Raw genomic sequence first — 17,671 nt, 5'->3', positions numbered from 1 at the left:
TAATTACCAAAATGGGCATACATGCTAAGATATGCTACTAAAATACATAATTTTATTTTTTGATTATGTAACTATACCAAAAGTGAACTCCACAATTGCCAATCATTTTTAAGTGAATCCCACTTATTTTTCAGTTGCCTTTTATCGTAATCCCTTCCGGTTAACTCCTTAAAGGCCATGGTAACATTTGACCATCCCTTTTTGTCAAAATGTGTACCAAGTCTGTTTCCCTTGGCCACTTCCTTAACAGCTATATCACAAAATATAGCTACTACCTCATCCGACCATGTGGCTTTTTGTTTTCCAGATCCCTCATTTTCAGTACCGGTGGATTTCTTCTTTCCCATCTAAAGATAACACATGCTTAGTAGTAAACAAACAATAGTTATAAAGTACCATATCCAACACCTAACACGATCCTCACAAAACAAAGCTGCTGACCACAATAAAGAGCTAGATATATCCTTTGTTTAAAACCATAGGATTCAATAAAGAGCTAGGGACCAGAATATATCAATTTCACACTAGTATGCAAAGGTTGAAATATATACATATAAAAGAACCAGTAGCCAAAAAAAAAAAACCCAGGTAGCATCATAATCAAAGATATGAAATCAAAAGGTGAAATAATTGGAGGGACTGGAATTGAATTGAAAAGTGTGAGAATCTTACTTACCCCGTCTCTGTGTGCAGAAATTTGGTACCCAAAATACCACAAATTGACCAACTCTAGAAACAGGGCCGAAGCTAGTTGTTTCGATCTGTTGCTACTTGCTCTGCAGGTGACGCATATGGGGAAAATTAAGAACTTTAGAGGAGACAAACAATAAGAAGCGCAGTGAATCGAAGCTTGTAACAGCAATATACTGTAAATTTGGGGAAAGATGGAGAAGGAGAGGACTTACAATGAGTTTGATTCGCTGAAGACAGAAACTTTCAGCTCAATTTGCTGCTGAGTTTGAGAGAGAGAGAGAGAGAGGCGGTGACAGAGTGGTTCTTGGTAGGCTTGCGAAGATGTGATTACGCAAAAATGATGGTTACTCATTCTATGAGGTTCCCTGCGCCGCTCATGTCAGTGGGGTTTTCGCCGGATTGTATGATTAGGTTATAGGAACTTCGAATGGGATAATATATGCTGGGAGGAGGAAAAACAAGGAAGATGTGGAGAGTGGTTCTGATGAGGAGCTTACGAAGTACGAAAGGAGGTTGAAGAAGCTGGGGTCCGGGAATGCTTTGGGTTTGGGGCATGTGGCGGAGGAGCGACGAAATCGGGTTTTGAAGACACAAGAGAGATCTCTCGATGGGAAGATGTGTTTTGAGTTTTGACGGCAGAGGAGGCTGGGAAGAGAGAATTGTTATGCTCAGCAACCCTATCTGGGTCAAGGTAAAGTGTTAGAAAAGATGAGGACATAATAGGAAAAAAGAGTAAGTTTCATTTAATCAATCCCTGTTCACTCTGTGTTTCCACAAAAGCAGCTTCCCAAAGCTGGTACTTGGGTGCTTCTCAATTTCAGCTTCTAGGAGAAGCAATTTGGACCAAAAGCCACTTCTAGAGGATTTACCAAACACCATACCATAAGCCCAAAAGCAGAATCAGGTCCAAAAGCACCTCCAAAATCAATCCCAAACTGGGCCTTAAGCCAATCGAATGCTCTTGAGCACCAAACGAACAAAGACAATGAACTTCTTCACAAAATTTAAAACCCAAAGTGGATTTGAGCACCAAACAAATAAAGACAATGAAGAAGAGCAATGAAATCCCAAATTTAACTCACCAATCGAAAGGATTTGAGCACCAATCCCTAAGCCCGTGAAATCCCATTTCCTCATCCTTCAACTCGAACCCAACTCGATTGGTGATAACTCAATCCCCCTTTTCAGCAGAACGAAAAACCCCCAAATCGAACCCTAATCGAGTAGAACCCAACTCAATTGGTGAGAACCCAATCCCTTTTTTCAGCAGAACGAAAAACCCCAAACCGAACCCTAATCCAGACTTGAAAGATGGTGAAGAAAGCTCCAGGTTTGGCTTGAAGCCTTGAAATGAAGAAAAGCTCTTGTTTTTTCTCTCAGACATGAAAAACGGCCAAGGCAAACTTTGTTTGAGTGCGCCCTCGAGTTGCCTAAGACTCTTAAGGCATTAAGCATTAACTTTTTTTTCTTTTTTTTTTTAACTTACTTAGACAACATATAGATATATTTACGTTGTCTGAATTACTAGATAGCTGAGGGAACAAAAGATGGAAATTTCCCGCCTGTGCAATCAAAATGTCAGTTTTGGCGCTTAGGCTAGGCATTTCTCATTCACACAACAGAAATAGTTCATTATGTTGTAGGAACTTGCAAGCATGACAAACCATTGAAGCCGAATTTGCTCGTTTTGGGGGGGAATGAATGCCATTTTGGAGACTTCTCCAAATTTGACCACTCATTTGCACAACGGCACACTAAAAACCATTGTATGATGATTTGCAAGTATACTCCTACAACACAATTAACTAAACTGTTGTAGAATTTAGTGGCATCTAGGGTACAATTTGGAGCCAAATTTGAGTCCTTCTAGGAGGGAAATCTACCGCAATTTTTTTTTGGATTCACACAACAGATTATTCTTGTAACCATTGTGCAATGATCTTCTAGATAAAAACTTCATAATTTTAACCACCTTATACAACGTAAGTTTAGTAAACATGTTGTCTGATGCTTTCCTTCATCACACAACACTTTTTTTTTGTTTTTTTGTGCAAAAAGTATAGTGTGTTCAGGTTTTTGGCATAGTGTAAACCCTTGACAGTGCTAAAAAAAGGTCGAGATCGAGTCTATACAAAGACCCGTCTTGGGTGCTAAGAATAGGTCTACAAAAAGACTCAGCTGCAACTTTGTCATGAAAACAGTCAGACCTTAGGCATGAAAACCCATCTTCAGATTCAGATCCACAAGAACTATTTGATTAGTGAAAGCTAGAAGTATCCTGAAGCAAAACCAGTTATGCAAGAAGTACAAGGCAGAATATATTCAACTTCTATAATATTACAGAAGATCCAGTATGAGCTCTTGTTTTGTTCCCCATGGTATCATCCTCAGTCAGGCCCGGCCCTGGCCCAGGGCAGGCAGGGCAACGACCCAGGGCCCAAAATTTTGCAGTAGATGGATAAAAAAAAAAATGTTGTTTGAGAGGCTAATAGTACATCAAAAATGCAAAAGTTGTCTAATTTTTTTTATATGTGTCATCATGGGCCCAATTTTTTTTCATCAATATGAAATATTTTTGATTTTTTTTTTATATAAAGGGCCCAATTTTATTCTTCGCCCCAGGCCTTGAATTTCCCAGGACCGGCCCTGTCCTCAGTGTTCTAGATATTGAAGTCTATGTATTAGAAGCTATTGAAATATAGGCTTACCTGCTCCCATACTCTTCTTTGTTGAGGGGTTACCTTCTCCCATACTCTATGTGGTTTAGGGTGTGTTTGGTATGGCTGTGCTTTTAAGAAAAACTGGCTTCTGCTTATTTCTGAGAATAAGTGGCTGAAAAGAAAAGCAGCTGAGTGTTTGGTAAACTGACTTATTAATAAGTGTTGTCAGTGGCAAAAGCAGTGGCAAAGTGTTTGGTAAACTCAGAGGTGTAAATAGATAAAAATAGGGATAAATCAGGAAGTTCAGTGGCAAAAAAAATGAAGAGATGGACATAGTAAATTGGGAGGTCTGAATAGACCCACCCTAAAAAAAAAAAAAAAAAAAAAAAGAGAAAAAAAAAAGGAAAGTAGATGGCATACATCAAGGCACCCTAGACGGTCACAAAAACTATGTTTCATCTAAGCTAATAAGGCTCCCTAAAAATATTAAATTTAGAAGCGCAACATTTAGGATATAACATGTCAAATTTCAATTTAATTATGTGCCACCGAACGCCACCTAAGGGAAAAAAGCACTTTGGATTTGTAAAAGTCATAATGTTTTCAGCTGTAATCTTTTGCCTATTGTTTCCATCGGTTTTTGTTCCGGTGGTTGTCTACTTGGGCATCAGGGTAACAACTTTTGATACCATAGTACAATAGGAGACTAGGGGTAAACTGTCATTTTTCATTTTTCATTTTTCCTAAAATGGTCACTTAACTTTGTAATTTTGGTCATTCATTTTTTTAATATATTATTTTGGTTATTCAACTATAACTCCGTTATTCACTTTAGTCACTTCGTTAATTTTTTGTTAAATATATTTTTTTTGCCACAATATCAATAATTTTTGTCAAACCAATCTAAAATTGAGAAGTTTGAATTAGAATATTTGGGAAAAAAAGTCTCTAAAATGAAATTTTGACAAAATTACCATCTAAAAAATGTATATTTATAAAAATATCGTGTATTTAACTGAGATTTTGTAAAAAAAAAAAAAAAAACAATAATAATAAATAAATAAATCATGTGTTGGACCCACCACATAATTTCGAAGATAATCATCCGTCGGACCGTTGGTGGTCGTAACGGAAGAAGAAGGAACCCGCCCCTTTCTCCCTAGAAGCAGATGACTTGTACGGCCTTCAATCTCACTACACCCACCAGCCCCTTTCTCCCTGCAAGGACGACCCGAATCCGAAACCCGCACCCGACCCTCCACCGTTTCCTCCATTTCGGTTTCACCCGCCCGAAGCAGGAACGACGCCGTTTCTCGCCGCCAAACGCCACCTCCTTGGAGCTCCCGCTGCTCCCCTTCACCTTGACCGAGGTGAACAACCTTCAATCACTTTTACAGTTTTACTTTGGAGAGTAAATTAATCCATTCTTTCTGCTGCAGTCATTCATTTATTTACTGAACCCTCCCCCCAATTTCAGGTTCTGGTTCCAACTGAGAGTAAAACACTGCATTTATATGAAGCCAGATATCTTGCTCTACTCGAGGAGGTACTAGGTTCTAGTCATTGTCTTTAACCATAGTTTACAGAAGTGCTAGTCATTTATATGATGAGATAACAAGTTTTTGTTATCTCACTCATGCATATATATATATGATATGGTTTATTTGTATAGAAACCCATTACGTTGAAAGAGGTAAAAATGTTGTACCCATTAGTGAAGTTAAGAGATCCTATACAGGAAATCTTCTTCGCATTATGCAGTGTCATGTTTTTGAAACTGAATTCTTTTATGAAAAATACCTGTCATGGTTTCTGTAGACTTAATAGGCTGAACTTACTTGTTTATCTGATTTATGATTCAATCTACGTGGTGCAGTCATTGTTGAGGAACAAGAAGTTCTTTGTGCATTTTGTGCTGGATCCTATCATTATTGATGATTCATTGGAAGAAGCATCTTTTGCAGCTAGAAATGGTTGTTTGGTATTTGTAGAAAATGTAAGCTTCCCAGCTTTAAAATAATTTCCGAATGTCTATTGAAGTACCTTATGAACTAATATCAGTTCCAGTATTCTGCAGGTTGAGAGATTAGAAGTTGGAGCATTAGTCTCTATAAGAGGAATTGGTCGTGTAAAGATTATCAAATTTCTGCAGGTGAGTAAAAAGAGAACTGGTCTGTCTGTCGTCAAATTACTCATACGTATATTCTGTTACAGGGCGGAGAATCACTATACGACCCTTTAAGAAATAATTTACACCTTTTTTTTTTTTGAGGATCCTTAAATAAGCATCTGTTTCTCATGTATTAGATAAGATTTGGACAAAAGTGAGATGCAGGACAGCGCATCTCAACTATTCACTTATACTACCTTATTACTAGACACTTCTCCATACATAAACATTATTTTGTATATACATAGACAAACCATTTTGGTGGTTTCCATATATATGAGTGATTATTTCATTTTTCACCACGTAATAAAAGATAGAACTTTGTTTGTATCAATTTTATTGGTAACATGTTAATAAAAATTCAATAACTTATCACGTATCTGATGTTTTCATCATGAAACCTGAAACCAAGGAAATGTTTAATTGTTAATCTTTAGCATGAAAAAAACAAAGTGTTATGATACCAGCCAGTTTTTTCTATTTTGTCTGAGGATCCAAAGAGAAGGCAAATGATTTTGTGTACTGCTGCCCCCACCCCCATTACCCCTATTTATTGGTTCTTTGTGTTCTCTTTGATTCTTCTTTCACCCACTCTGTCTGTAGTACTGTCATATTTATATCCTTGTGGTTTCCTCTTATGTTTTCTAAATGTGGGTTTGCACTTTGTTATGCAGGCAGATCCTTACTTGAAAGGTGTTGTCATACCCGTGCAGGACAGGGTACCTGATAGTGTAAGCAGATTAAGCCCCAAAGTTATTCAAGTAAAAGAGGCTCTGTGTAGTTTAAATAGTTTGGAAATCAAACTAAAGGTGTGACTCTCTCTCTTTCTCTCTGTGTAAAGTTTGTCCCAATGCTGCATTGTCACAACGAAAATGATAAAAGGTCATTCTTGAATCATGACTTTAACAGGTCTTGGTTTTATTTATTCATTTATTTATTTTTAATTTTTAAATAATTATATTAATAAACGCTCAGAGGCAAAGTCAAAGTGGAGCGGTGATCAACAGAAAAAGCTCCCAATCGATATAGGGCCAATTTATATAACATTCTGTTGAAAGACCGTTCCTATAATGCACATTTCATTACAAGTTCCTGTTGTCTTTTCACATTTTTGCTTTCTCACCAAACAATATAAATTACATTTTGGCTCTTTCATTGAGACACCTCAATACAGGAACCGTAATCCAAGAGTGCCCATCAGTTTCTCTCTAATTTTACTAGTTTTTTTTTCTGAAAGTCAGTGTGTTTGGCTGCCTGACTGTCTTTGGCTTGGTCTGCATCAGTTTTATTAAGTCAAATTTGCTTGTTCTGGCTATCTACAAACTCTACATTTCTCGGGTTATCTACCATATTAGTTCCGACAAAATGTTGCAACAAGTAGAATATTATCATGGTAATATTGCATGTATGTTGCAAAAGTACCTTAATACTGAGAAAAATAGCAAACCCCTCGTGCTCTATCTCTAGGCGGATATCTAATGCAGTACTCCTCCATGGGGGTTTAAAGTACTACAATTGTTCAGAATGATGGAAATAAACTGTTACCCTCTAAATCTGGAAACTTTGTGCTCATAATTTTTGTTCACTAGGCTCCAAATGCAGAGAAAAATAACAAACCCCTCAGGCTCTATCTCTAAAAGTACTACAATTGTTCAGAATGATGGAAATAAACTGTTACCCTCTACATCTGGAAACTTGGTGCTCATATTTTTTTGTTCACTAGGCTCCAAAGGAGGCACCTTTGCAGACTCAAATTGCCAACTCTCTGATGTGGACGGAAAAGGGACTACAAGTGGACTGTGATGAAGCTTTCTTTCCTTCCTTGGCTGAGCGTGTATCCTTTGCGGCACTTCAACCTGTATCAGGTAGTTTCCCTTGTGCATGTTGATTTCTGATAGTGTCTAGAAAGTTATAGCTCCTCAGTTCTACTGCCTGGGGATTACTAATTCTTGTTGGAAACCATGTCCAGTACGTTTTGGCTTTACCTTTTTCTTTTTACTATCCGGCTTTATGATGATCTTTATTTCGTGTTTAGTAAGGGTTGAGTTGTAGGGGTCGTTTTTCCTTTGAAGGTGTTAATATCTCTATTACAAATATACTCTCAGATTCAGCCATTTTACCTTTCCTACCTTGTATCACAACCAGTGTCTGCAGTAGTTTCAGACCTTCTAACTGTTTTGCTGCTGTTTTTGGATTTCTGGCATTTTTGTTATGTTCTTTGCTACTGTTCCTTGGTATCCCCAGACTTGTTTCAGCTCCTCTTAGTTTTGGTTTGGGCTTCTTTGCACCTGTTTTCTGTGATTCTCAGTTCCATGTTTGACAACTTTTACATGCTTAACCATCTGGACTTATCCTTGTTATGAAATTTGAGCATATAATTTTTCAAGGTTGAGGCTTTCTATGAGAGTTTCAAAGTAGTGATCTCGCTCTCTTTCTTCACTGCAATAGCACCAAGTTAGCAACAGCGACCTTAGTAAAAACTTTTCTGCTGGAAGTCAGTCAGAGATATGCATTAGCATGCTACTAATTTGAGTGGAGTCTTTGCTTGCTTGCATTAGCATAACATATTGGACTTTTGGTTGAGAATTTGGTAAACTTTTCAATGCTATTTGAGTGGAGTCTTTGCTTGCTTGAAGTGCCTTCGAATGGTTTATCTAAATATCTGTGGTGAAAATCTCAACTAGGATGTCAGAGTCGAGCACTTAGCCATGTGTTTGCGACTCCACTTATTTGTTCTCATTTCATACAAGACCTGTTGTGGGAGCTAGTTGAAAGGATCATGTAACTTGAAGCATCCTTCCTTGATTTTTATAAGGAACTTCACAAATCTTGCAATAGTTTTTGAAATGCAGAGGTTCTTGCTACCTCTCTTTGACCAGCATTTGCACTCCCTTTGATTGTATTTCAACAGACCAAAAACATTAGTATAGGGACGTATAAGTTGAACCTGCAAACATCCTACTTTGCTTACATTTCATCAGCTATTTTAAATTCATCTGGGATTTTCTTATGCTGCAGGATCAAGTCAATCGGAACTTGTGAAGCTGCAGCAAGAGAAATTAAAGGCAATGGAGCTGAAAGACACAATGCATAGGCTAGATAATTCATTACAGTTTGTCAAAGATAATATCTCCATGGTTGCAGCCAAGCTTGCAATACAATCAGTAGAGATGAAGTAAGTTGTCGGATTTTGCATAGATGGTGAATCATGAAACTCCATCGCCAATATGCCTTTAGGCTGTGATTGTCCTATACCGTCCGATTAGGGTAGCTGAAGTAAGTATATATCTGCTTGTATGGTAATGCCTGCCTAGTTTCTTTTTGTTCTCCTGTATTTTATTCGTTTTCAAAACCCAAATACTAGCTGGACTTTTCTAGTTTGAGGATGGAAAGCAGTGTTGGAAACTATTTTCAAGGAAATTTTAGATAAATTGTGGTTTTATGGTTTCATGTCCATTCAGAGTTAGGCAAGAGTTTGCAAAAGCTCTTCTGGTAACGTGAGCAGTTCTGGTCAGAAGTAGCTAAATTTTTCCTATGTCCGAGTTGCCACTCATGTTTGCCCAAGTTATAAAATGCACTTTGCCTTTGGAACAATAGGTGAGCGAGAGTTTTTAGTGAAGATTTTAGAATGAACGCTGCATAGAAACTTTCAAATTTTAGTGTTACAAACAACTTTGTAGGAATCTTGATTGCTCATCCCTATAAAAACAGCAAGGAACAACTTTCCTCCGAGTCTCATTCCGCGAACTATACGAGATCGTAATGCTTTTAGTTAAATGTTTGGTCTTGCATTATATACGAAGTTTTAAGTTTCAATTTTGATAGTAAGTTTGTATTTTAAATTTATGAAAAATTAAGGAAATGATTGAAATTCGATAGATTTTTTTATTTTTTTTTTGTTCGGGAATGAGGTAGCAAGCCACCTTGATTATGTTAGCGAGTTAGTAACACATCCACTCAGTCAGTATTCAGACTGAGGTCCACGAACCCGAAGACCCCTCAAACCTACTGGCCACAAACTGGTGGGAGTTGGGATTCGAACCCTAGACATGAGGGTTCCATACTAGGCAGCTCGATCAACTTTACCACACCATGTCGTTGAAATTCGATAGATATTGGTAACGAGTAATGCTCTAGCAGTCAATTATTAATAATATTAATTTTAAATACATTTCAATTTCAGACAAATATCGGTAAGTTCAGAATTTAATAATATTGAAGAAATAACATGGTTCTAGCTTGAATTTAGAGCAAGTCCACCAGACTTGTTTATGCCCGGGGTCCACGTCAAAAGGTGACCCAAGTCACCAAAATATTCAACCTTCCACCGGGCTTGGGCAATAGAATAGTACGTGGCCCAGGACTTCAGCTCGGGCAGCATAGTGACTGAGCCCGTGACCCAAGGCTCCACCGTGGCCCAAACAGATAAAAGTGTCGGTGGGTTTTTCACTTTTTTAAAAAAAATTGTCAGTCGTGTACATGTGATGAAAGTGTTAGTGGAGTTTTAAAATTTTTCACTCTTTTGAAAAACCTTGTCGGTGGTGTACATGTGATAAAAGTGTCGGTGGAGTTTTAAAAATTTTCACTCTTTTCAAAAACTTTGTTGGCTGTGTACATGTAATAAAAGTGTCGGTGGAGTTTAAAAAAAAAAAAAAAGTGTAGGTGGACATATAATTTGTCTACCCATAAAGTTTTCTTTGGTTGCATTTCCAAAATGTTCATCAATACTATTTATTTACATCATACACCAAAATGTTCTCATTTACACTAAAAAAATTAATAAAATATTCAATGAACAATAACTGACTAGTAACCATGACCCAACGGGTGGAAATAAAGGTCCAGTGGCAGTGAAGAGTTTTCTGTCCTAGTGACTTGGTGACATTGTGACCCAACGGGTGAACTTGCTCTTAATCCTTTAACAATTTGTATAACCAAAAAAAAAAAATAACAAAATGATATTGTCATAGACCTTAGTTGCATACGTGGCATTTCCTAGTTTGCCGAAATTACCAACTAACCCCCTCCAATATAAAATCTCCCGAAAACCCTTGAAGTTAAACCCTTTTAGAATCGCGCAGCAACCCTACCCTGCCTCCTTCTCTCGCTCTCTGCCTCCTTCGACTCAGAGGCTCTCTCTCTCTCTCCGTCTTCCATCGCCTCTGTCTCTTAGATTGAGGTATGATTAGTTATGCTCTGAATTCTATATCCATGTGCTTCGATTTTGTCCAATTTTATTTGGGTCTTATTTGTTTCTCCTCTTACATAACTGAATCTCATACCCATAACAAATTTCACATACTCACTTGTTTACATCCCATCAAATATAATTCCACCCTATACATGAACACTTTTATTTGATAAATCTCATATTTCCTATTGACCTGTGAAATTGTGTGTAATTTGTTTTTTTTCGGTTAAGTTCGCTTTGGATTTTAGCTTGTACAGCTGTGCTCTCTGGGTCCATGTTGGTTAAGATTGCATCCGGGTGTTGGTTCAATTGATATTGTGATTTTAGAATAGCTGTTTCGTGTTACTGAGATGTATAGGGTCTGCTATATATTATGTATTCATAGGAAGCTAAACTAGGGTAGATGTGCATTTCTAAGGTAGCTCTTGCTTAAACTACAGAATGATTTCCTTTGTTTTTTGCTTTTCGGCTGTTAAGCCTAGTTTCATGCGAAACTTGTGATATTATGATGGGATATGATTTGATATTTAAGATGGTCTTGATCAACTTTCCTTTATAATCTTTGAAGGGCTGAAGTCAGGGCAGTTAAAAATGCAGTCCAATGAAGCTCCTACTTCCATGGAAGTCGAAGCAGTGGCAAATGGAGCCAGTTCAGCATCTGGGACACTGCCTGCAAAGCCAAGTTTTGAGCCTTTAAAGGCTCATGAGATGTCAGATGGGCAAGTTCAGTTCCGGAAGGTCTCTGTTCCACCGCATCGTTATACGCCACTGAAGAAAGCATGGATGGAATTATACACCCCAATTTACGAGCAGATGAAGATAGACATTCGTATGAATCTCAAGGGCCGCAAAGTGGAGTTGAAGACCAGACGCGACACACCTGACATTAGTCATCTGCAGAAGTGTGCTGATTTTGTCCAGGCTTTCATGCTGGGGTTTGATGTCATAGATGCCATTGCCCTTCTACGTTTGGACGAGCTTTATGTGGAGTCCTTTGAGATCAAGGACGTCAAAACACTTCGTGGGGAGCACTTGTCTCGCGCTATAGGAAGGCTGTCTGGGAAAGGTGGCAGAACAAAATTCGCGATTGAGAATGCTACAAAGACTAGGATTGTGATTGCAGACACCAAGATCCACATATTGGGATCTTTTGCAAACATAAAGGTTGCTAGGGACTCTCTTTGCAACCTTATCTTAGGATCCCCTGCTGCTAAAGTGTATTCAAAACTAAGAGCAGTTACTGCTAGATTGGCAGAAAGGTTTTAGATTGGGGATGAGTTTGCATTTGTGTTATGCATTTTTATTGTCCATTTATAATCTTGAGTATTCTGAAGATGAGTATGGCTTGACAACAGAAAGAAAAAGTTCTAGGAGATTTTTGTACCGTCAGAAGAAATGACATCTTGTAAGATTTTGTTCCTGTTGGAAGCATTTTGTTAGAACTACAGTTTGTTTGACTAAAAAAGTTAAATTGGTTATCGTGAAGTTTTCTTTAAACTGGTTCTGGATAGTTGCATGTATAGTGAAACTCTAATATGGCGATTATGGTGCCATTGGTTGTGGTGATTCTTGTATTTTGTACTGGGTGAATTTGGCAGTAGATTTGAAGTGAAATTCTGACTGATTGATGGGTTTGGTCTAGTTGTAACAGAATGTGAATGGGAGTTAGCTACCCACTTGGCATACATAGTTAGCTACATTTACAGGCTTAATAGATCATACATAGTTATTGGTTAGACACATTAGAATCAAGTAAAATTTTTATTGAATGGTGAGCATTACAAAGCGCTGAGGAATAAAGTTGTGGCCTCGAGTATGTCATCCCTTTGAAAAAAAAGTTGCATAGTAAGTGCTTCGGGTTAGCTTAAATGGTCAAAAAAAGGTGAGAAATTGAATTAAGATTAAACTAATTTGGGAGTTCAATTTGTTTTTTTTTTTTTTTATTAAGTCAAGGAGTCCGGAGTTCAATATCCATTTGATGTAAAAAATAGTGACTGAGTGAACTACCACTCCAGGGCCGAGAGCAAATTGGATATGACCCCTCTCTAAGGGATGTTCTTCACAAGTTGGGGTTTGAATCAGAGACCTCCTAGACTCCTATTATCAGGAGAAACCCTGCAGTGTTCGCCTCACTTGTAGATAGCATGTTTCCACTAGACCAACTCCATTTTGTTGGAGTTCAATATTCTAATGTAGTGAAAATTTTCTATAATTACATAGCAAAAATTAATTAGAGTTTCATTTTTAACCGAGAGAGTAAAAACAGGGTCAATTGTTGACCCATTTGAAGGTGAATTGGTGGTGGGTCCGTTCCCTTAAACCCCGAAAATGGGAAAATGTTTTTGAGGCGGGGGTTCGTTTGAAGAAGAAGATATATCCATCACTAAAGTCCAGTTCAGTTCAATCCAGTTGAGATGGTTGTGTAAGCTTTTGAAGCCAAGGGTGTACAGAACTAGAAAGAGAAATATGGGGTTATACTCACTCTCAACTTCTGCTTCCTTAAGCTTCTGCAACTTGTCTCCCAATCCCATAAACCCAGCTCTTCATCATTTTGGGTTCCTCTCAACTACTTTTGCTTCTCCTCTGCGCACCTCTTCAGTAAGTTCTTCATTTATTTCTCTTATTACAAATGCACTTTTATCAAGGCTTAGGCTCCTATGATAACTTGGAATCAAAATATATATATCCTTTTGTGAATTGTATCTCTGACTTGAATTCTATATTTTGATAAAGAAAATGGTGTTTCTTTTTCTTTTTAGTGATAATACTAAAGCAGATTGTTAGAAACTAGAAGGATTGAGATGGTAAATCGGCTGTTTCGATAATTGTTCTATACTCAGTTGCATGTATAGCTGAACTTTGATATAAGAACTCAGGTGCCATTAGTTGTGGTGAAAGTTCTAGTCTTTAGTGACATTGGCATTGCCAATCTAATTTTAGGCACTAGTTCAAATTAAAACTCTACTGGTTGATGGTTTTGGTCAAGTTGAAACAGGATAAAAGATCGAATTAGGCTGATGAGATTGCTCATCACATTATGCATAGCTAGATCATGAATCAAATTTCCGTGTTTCTTTAGGTTTTGTTATTTACGTGGGGATCTCTTGCAATACAGCATTTGGACTCTTGTGCAAGTCGTATCTGTTTTTCAAGTACGGAGAAGTTTCTTGATATACTGTGTTGAATTAGGAGCTTGTAGTGATTTCTCATTTTCTCTGAAAAGCAAACATGCATGTTAGGAAAATGCACTGTATATCTTCCCTTCTTCCATTCCTTTTCTTGGAGTTATGCGCTTTCTTAGTTTAGCATCTGTTAAAAGACTTGTTCTCACATTGTTCTTATTCAGATCTTATGAAGGGGTAGTTTTGAAAATAAAAGAAGGTTAAGGTAATGAATCGTGTGTTGAGACAGTTGTTCAGGTTTTGTATGATTTTGGATGCAAGGAGTACATATCATACATCTAACTAGAAATTAAGTATTATTTATTAAGATACCTTAAGAAAGGCTGTGCTCATGTATTCAATACTTTTATTGTTTCTGTCAATTCTGAGAGCAGACGGATGTAGTTTGACCTCAGTGTGAAATAGCGACAGAATTGTCATCAGGACCGGCTTGTATGAACTAGTCGATGTCTATATTAATACCTTGAAAAAGAATTTTGTTAGGCAGAAAACTGATGATTCTTGGGTAAAGAAGCTTAATGTTTAGTTATATACCATTGAATTCCCAACTATTTACAACTCGTTAACCTTACCATGATCAGTTTCTCTTTATCATTAACAAAGAAACTCATATCTTTGAATTCCGTCTTCATGTTTGTTCAATCTTATGCTGTTCTTACATGTGCATTTTAAAGAACTTGATAGCTAGTTTTCCTCCTGTAAGATGACCCAAACTTAATCCATTCATAAAATTAGATAAGCAGATCAGAAGTTAACATGCATGCATTGGCATTGGTGTAAAACAAAGATACTAATTAAACTATCTGAGGTAAATAGAAAACATGTGTGAGAGGTATGATCTAGGTGCACTATTTTTTGTGTTTCACCCCTTCAGCTTTGCCTTTTTGTAACCATTTTCACTTCATTGCTTTACTTTAGTAACTATTAAGAGATTGTTTAGGCTTTCTTTAAAGGTACTTTTTTTATATCTCTTAAAACACTTCGTTCATTTTTTGATGGTTTTTAAATGGAAGAAGTTTTAGCAGATGACCTGTGAGTTGTGACAGATGCTTAGGTTTTGTATGATCTTAGGTGAAAGGAAACACTACTTATGTATCATAACTTGAAATTGAGTAAAAACATTGTTTCAGGAAGCTTCTAAGTTCTATCTGTGATTGGTATCTATTGGCCTGTCGTCATTTTATGCGGCTGTTGTTTGACCTCAGTGTATGATAATGTAATAAGTAGTGATGGAATTCTCATCAAGCCTCAGATCTAGGCATTATGATGTCTATGTTAATACCTTGAGAAATTCTTGTTTTACAGAGTAAAGTCGATGACTTCTGATATAAAAGGAGCTCAAATAGATTTATCTTTTGCAATGCTTTCCCAACTATATAATATTATGATTCTTGTTAACTTTCACTTGACCAATTTCTATTTATCCTTAATATAAAACTTTCAACTTTTTTGCGAATCCTGTGATGCTATTGAATGCACATTTGGTGACAGGACTGTTAGGTAGTTTTGGCTAGGACGCCATTCAAAATCAAATTGGAGAAGCAATTGTTTCGGTTCCTGCCTATACCCAAAAATTGGAGAAGCAATTGTTTTACTTCTTATGAATATGCTGGTAGCTGAAAAAAATTGCTTTCTAAACACTTCTCTTGGCTGTATGCTTCTGCCATGCTATGTATACAGCACACTCTTTACTACTGCCACCGTTTCCAGCAAAGCATATATATTACATTAGACATATGATTCTTATCTCAAGAATGTTGAACCGCATCACTTTTTACTCCATGGTATGGAATTTTCCCACTATTGCAATTTGAGCAAAAGAGAGACTGATTCTGTAGTTTATGGTGTCATTGTGTTGGATATTTGGGTTGTCCGGGCCAGTATTTCTCTAGTTTACTTAGGTTTGCTTAGAAACTTAGAAATCATGACAATGACACAACTCACACCAGTCTGCTTCGACGTTATTTATAACGTGTACCTATCCAATAATGTTAACAAATCTATTGATAAATTCTGTTTCTACCATACAATTTTTGCCTGGCAAACACAATTGCACTTGTGATGGCAAACAGTTCTTAGCTTGTCTCATTAACTTGAACTTTTTTATTTTCTTTGTTTTATAAAGAAATACTACCTTGACTGACTGACTGTAGAGCTCAGTTTATGTCCAGAGAGCATGCAATATAGGTCGTCAAAGGTTAGTAGGCAGAAGAGTTAGTTGTAGCTTACTAAAAGTGGAAGAGGACATAAATGACGAGGCATGTGAATTAGTCAGTGGAATTGAACTTTCAGTTGGCGAGGGTGAAGATAGCATCAATGCTCATCTCTTCAAGGCAGTGAAAAATAATAATGGAACCGGGATATTGCTCTTGTCTGATATCTTTGGATTTGAAGATTCATCCACAAGAGAGTTTGCATATCGTGTTGCTTGCAATGGTTATAAGTACGTTGCTTAACCTTGAGCTTGTACATTTTAGTGAATGCATCTAAGTTACTTCCTTGTGGCAAGGGGTCTTTTGTTCAAGTTTTTATTACGTACTGACCAGTTTTCTAAATTTCACTCAAAACAGCATTTTGGTGTTTACATATAACTTCAGAGAAATCATGCTTTCAAGAGTTTTGTGGATGCCATATAATTACTCTCCATTTCTTAAAACACTGCAGTGTCTTACTTCCGGACCTATTTCGTGGAGATCCATGGACAAAGGACAGACCAAAGATTTTGTTTGATGAATGGATTGTGAAACAAGAACCTCAGAGGGTTGCAAAAGACATCGCCACATCGGCAAAATGGATGGTGGACGAATTTTTGGCTGCAGGAATCTCAAAGAAGCTATGTTTGGTTGGTTTTTGCTTTGGAGGTGGCAAAGTGATTGATGTGCTAGCCAGAGACCAGGGTGCTTATTTTGGTATTGGGGTCTCCTTTTATGGAACAAGGATGGACCTGAGCGTAGCTTCTGATATTAAGGTTCCCGTATTGTTTATCTCAGGGGACAATGACCCACTTTGTCCTGTCAATGTCCTGGAGAACATTGAGAAAAGCATTGGTAAGGGGTCTAGGTTGGTGACTTTCAAGGGAAGAGGTCATGGCTTTGCTCACCGACCTCAGTCTGCTGAAGAAGATGAAGATGCAGAGAAAGCTTTCACGATTATGAGAAATTGGCTCAATGATGGCTTGGTTGCACTAACTGAATGATAGAATTCCTTTCAACTCATGTATATTGATCAAAGACACAAAACTCCATAAGAAATGCAGCTCCTGATGGCAGTGATTGAAGGCCATCACTTGTAATTTATGCTATGTACAGCAGCTCCATGTTTGGTGAAGATGCCCAGTTAGCTTTGGTAGTAAAGACTCCAGTCAAAATATGCTTTTTAGGATCATTTGTCTCTCTGCTGCTTATAATTAATGATAAGCTGCTAGCTATTAACTTTATTATTAGCATTGTTGTACAATAACAAATGCCTAGTGGTCGAATATAGGTTACGTGGATTCTGTGAGAAACATCACTAAAATATTGATCTAAGAGAATTGATGCGAGTATGGAATTTTAAATATGTTGTCTTTTTAAAATACCATAGGGAAATACATAAGAGGAAAAGGAAACGAAAATTAAAATAAAATTATACTCGTTTTGGGATGATACTCAGAAAGCCTCATTAGAGAATGGAACAAGAAAAGAGAGATACTAGAGAATGCAATTGTAAAATCCTTGGAGCTTCTCTGGGAGCAAATCGAAACACTTCCATGTGAAAAACTGAGATCAGTTTAAAT

General features: G+C 37.3%; 3 protein-coding genes across 4 annotated transcripts; all 3 read left to right on the top strand.

Annotated features, from left to right (window-relative positions):
• The first annotated feature begins 4,451 nt into the window (after nt 1–4,451).
• Nucleotides 4,452–8,973, top strand: LOC133743953 (uncharacterized). The gene is made up of 7 exons (XM_062172039.1): nt 4,452–4,723; nt 4,831–4,899; nt 5,230–5,349; nt 5,431–5,505; nt 6,198–6,332; nt 7,247–7,388; nt 8,542–8,973. Exons 1-7 carry the CDS (start codon nt 4,523–4,525, stop codon nt 8,700–8,702), a joined length of 903 nt encoding a protein of 300 aa, XP_062028023.1. The 5' UTR covers nt 4,452–4,522; the 3' UTR covers nt 8,703–8,973.
• A 1,593-nt stretch (nt 8,974–10,566) lies between these two features.
• LOC133743489 (uncharacterized) lies at nt 10,567–12,211 on the top strand. The gene is made up of 2 exons (XM_062171444.1): nt 10,567–10,702; nt 11,283–12,211. The coding sequence occupies exon 2, from the start codon at nt 11,306–11,308 to the stop codon at nt 11,978–11,980; it is 675 nt and encodes a 224-aa protein (XP_062027428.1). The 5' UTR covers nt 10,567–10,702; nt 11,283–11,305; the 3' UTR covers nt 11,981–12,211.
• Nucleotides 12,212–13,065: 854 nt separating this feature from the next.
• Nucleotides 13,066–17,338, top strand: LOC133706907 (uncharacterized). 2 transcript variants are annotated; one of them, XM_062132450.1, is made up of 3 exons: nt 13,066–13,312; nt 16,050–16,339; nt 16,561–17,338. In XM_062132450.1, the coding sequence occupies exons 1-3, from the start codon at nt 13,181–13,183 to the stop codon at nt 17,090–17,092; spliced, it is 954 nt and encodes a 317-aa protein (XP_061988434.1). In that variant the 5' UTR covers nt 13,066–13,180; the 3' UTR covers nt 17,093–17,338. The 2 variants fall into 2 exon arrangements, with proteins under 2 accessions (XP_061988434.1, XP_061988435.1); XM_062132451.1 differs by having other exon boundaries at nt 13,069–13,312; nt 16,068–16,339.
• Nucleotides 17,339–17,671: the final 333 nt, after the last annotated feature.

The sequence above is a fragment of the Rosa rugosa genome, chromosome 4 (genome assembly GCF_958449725.1).
Source record: "Rosa rugosa chromosome 4, drRosRugo1.1, whole genome shotgun sequence".
NCBI classification, from domain to species: domain Eukaryota; kingdom Viridiplantae; phylum Streptophyta; class Magnoliopsida; order Rosales; family Rosaceae; genus Rosa; species Rosa rugosa.
The sequence above is the reverse complement of the archived record's forward strand: the minus strand, read 5'-3'. Positions and strand labels throughout refer to the sequence as shown.

What these genes read in the sequence shown, in the direction of transcription:
- LOC133743953 (XM_062172039.1), top strand. Translation starts at nt 4,523, where the DNA reads ATGACTTGTACGGCCTTCAATCTCACTACACCCACCAGCCCCTTTCTC. An exon ending in ATCTTGCTCTACTCGAGGAG is followed by an intron (nt 4,900 to 5,229) that starts GTACTAGGTTCT and finishes TACGTGGTGCAG; the next exon opens with TCATTGTTGAGGAACAAGAA. An exon ending in GGCACTTCAACCTGTATCAG is followed by an intron (nt 7,389 to 8,541) that starts GTAGTTTCCCTT and finishes CTTATGCTGCAG; the next exon opens with GATCAAGTCAATCGGAACTT.
- LOC133743489 (XM_062171444.1), top strand. Translation starts at nt 11,306, where the DNA reads ATGCAGTCCAATGAAGCTCCTACTTCCATGGAAGTCGAAGCAGTGGCA.
- LOC133706907 (XM_062132450.1), top strand. Translation starts at nt 13,181, where the DNA reads ATGGGGTTATACTCACTCTCAACTTCTGCTTCCTTAAGCTTCTGCAAC. An exon ending in CTCCTCTGCGCACCTCTTCA is followed by an intron (nt 13,313 to 16,049) that starts GTAAGTTCTTCA and finishes GACTGACTGTAG; the next exon opens with AGCTCAGTTTATGTCCAGAG. An exon ending in GTTGCTTGCAATGGTTATAA is followed by an intron (nt 16,340 to 16,560) that starts GTACGTTGCTTA and finishes AAAACACTGCAG; the next exon opens with TGTCTTACTTCCGGACCTAT.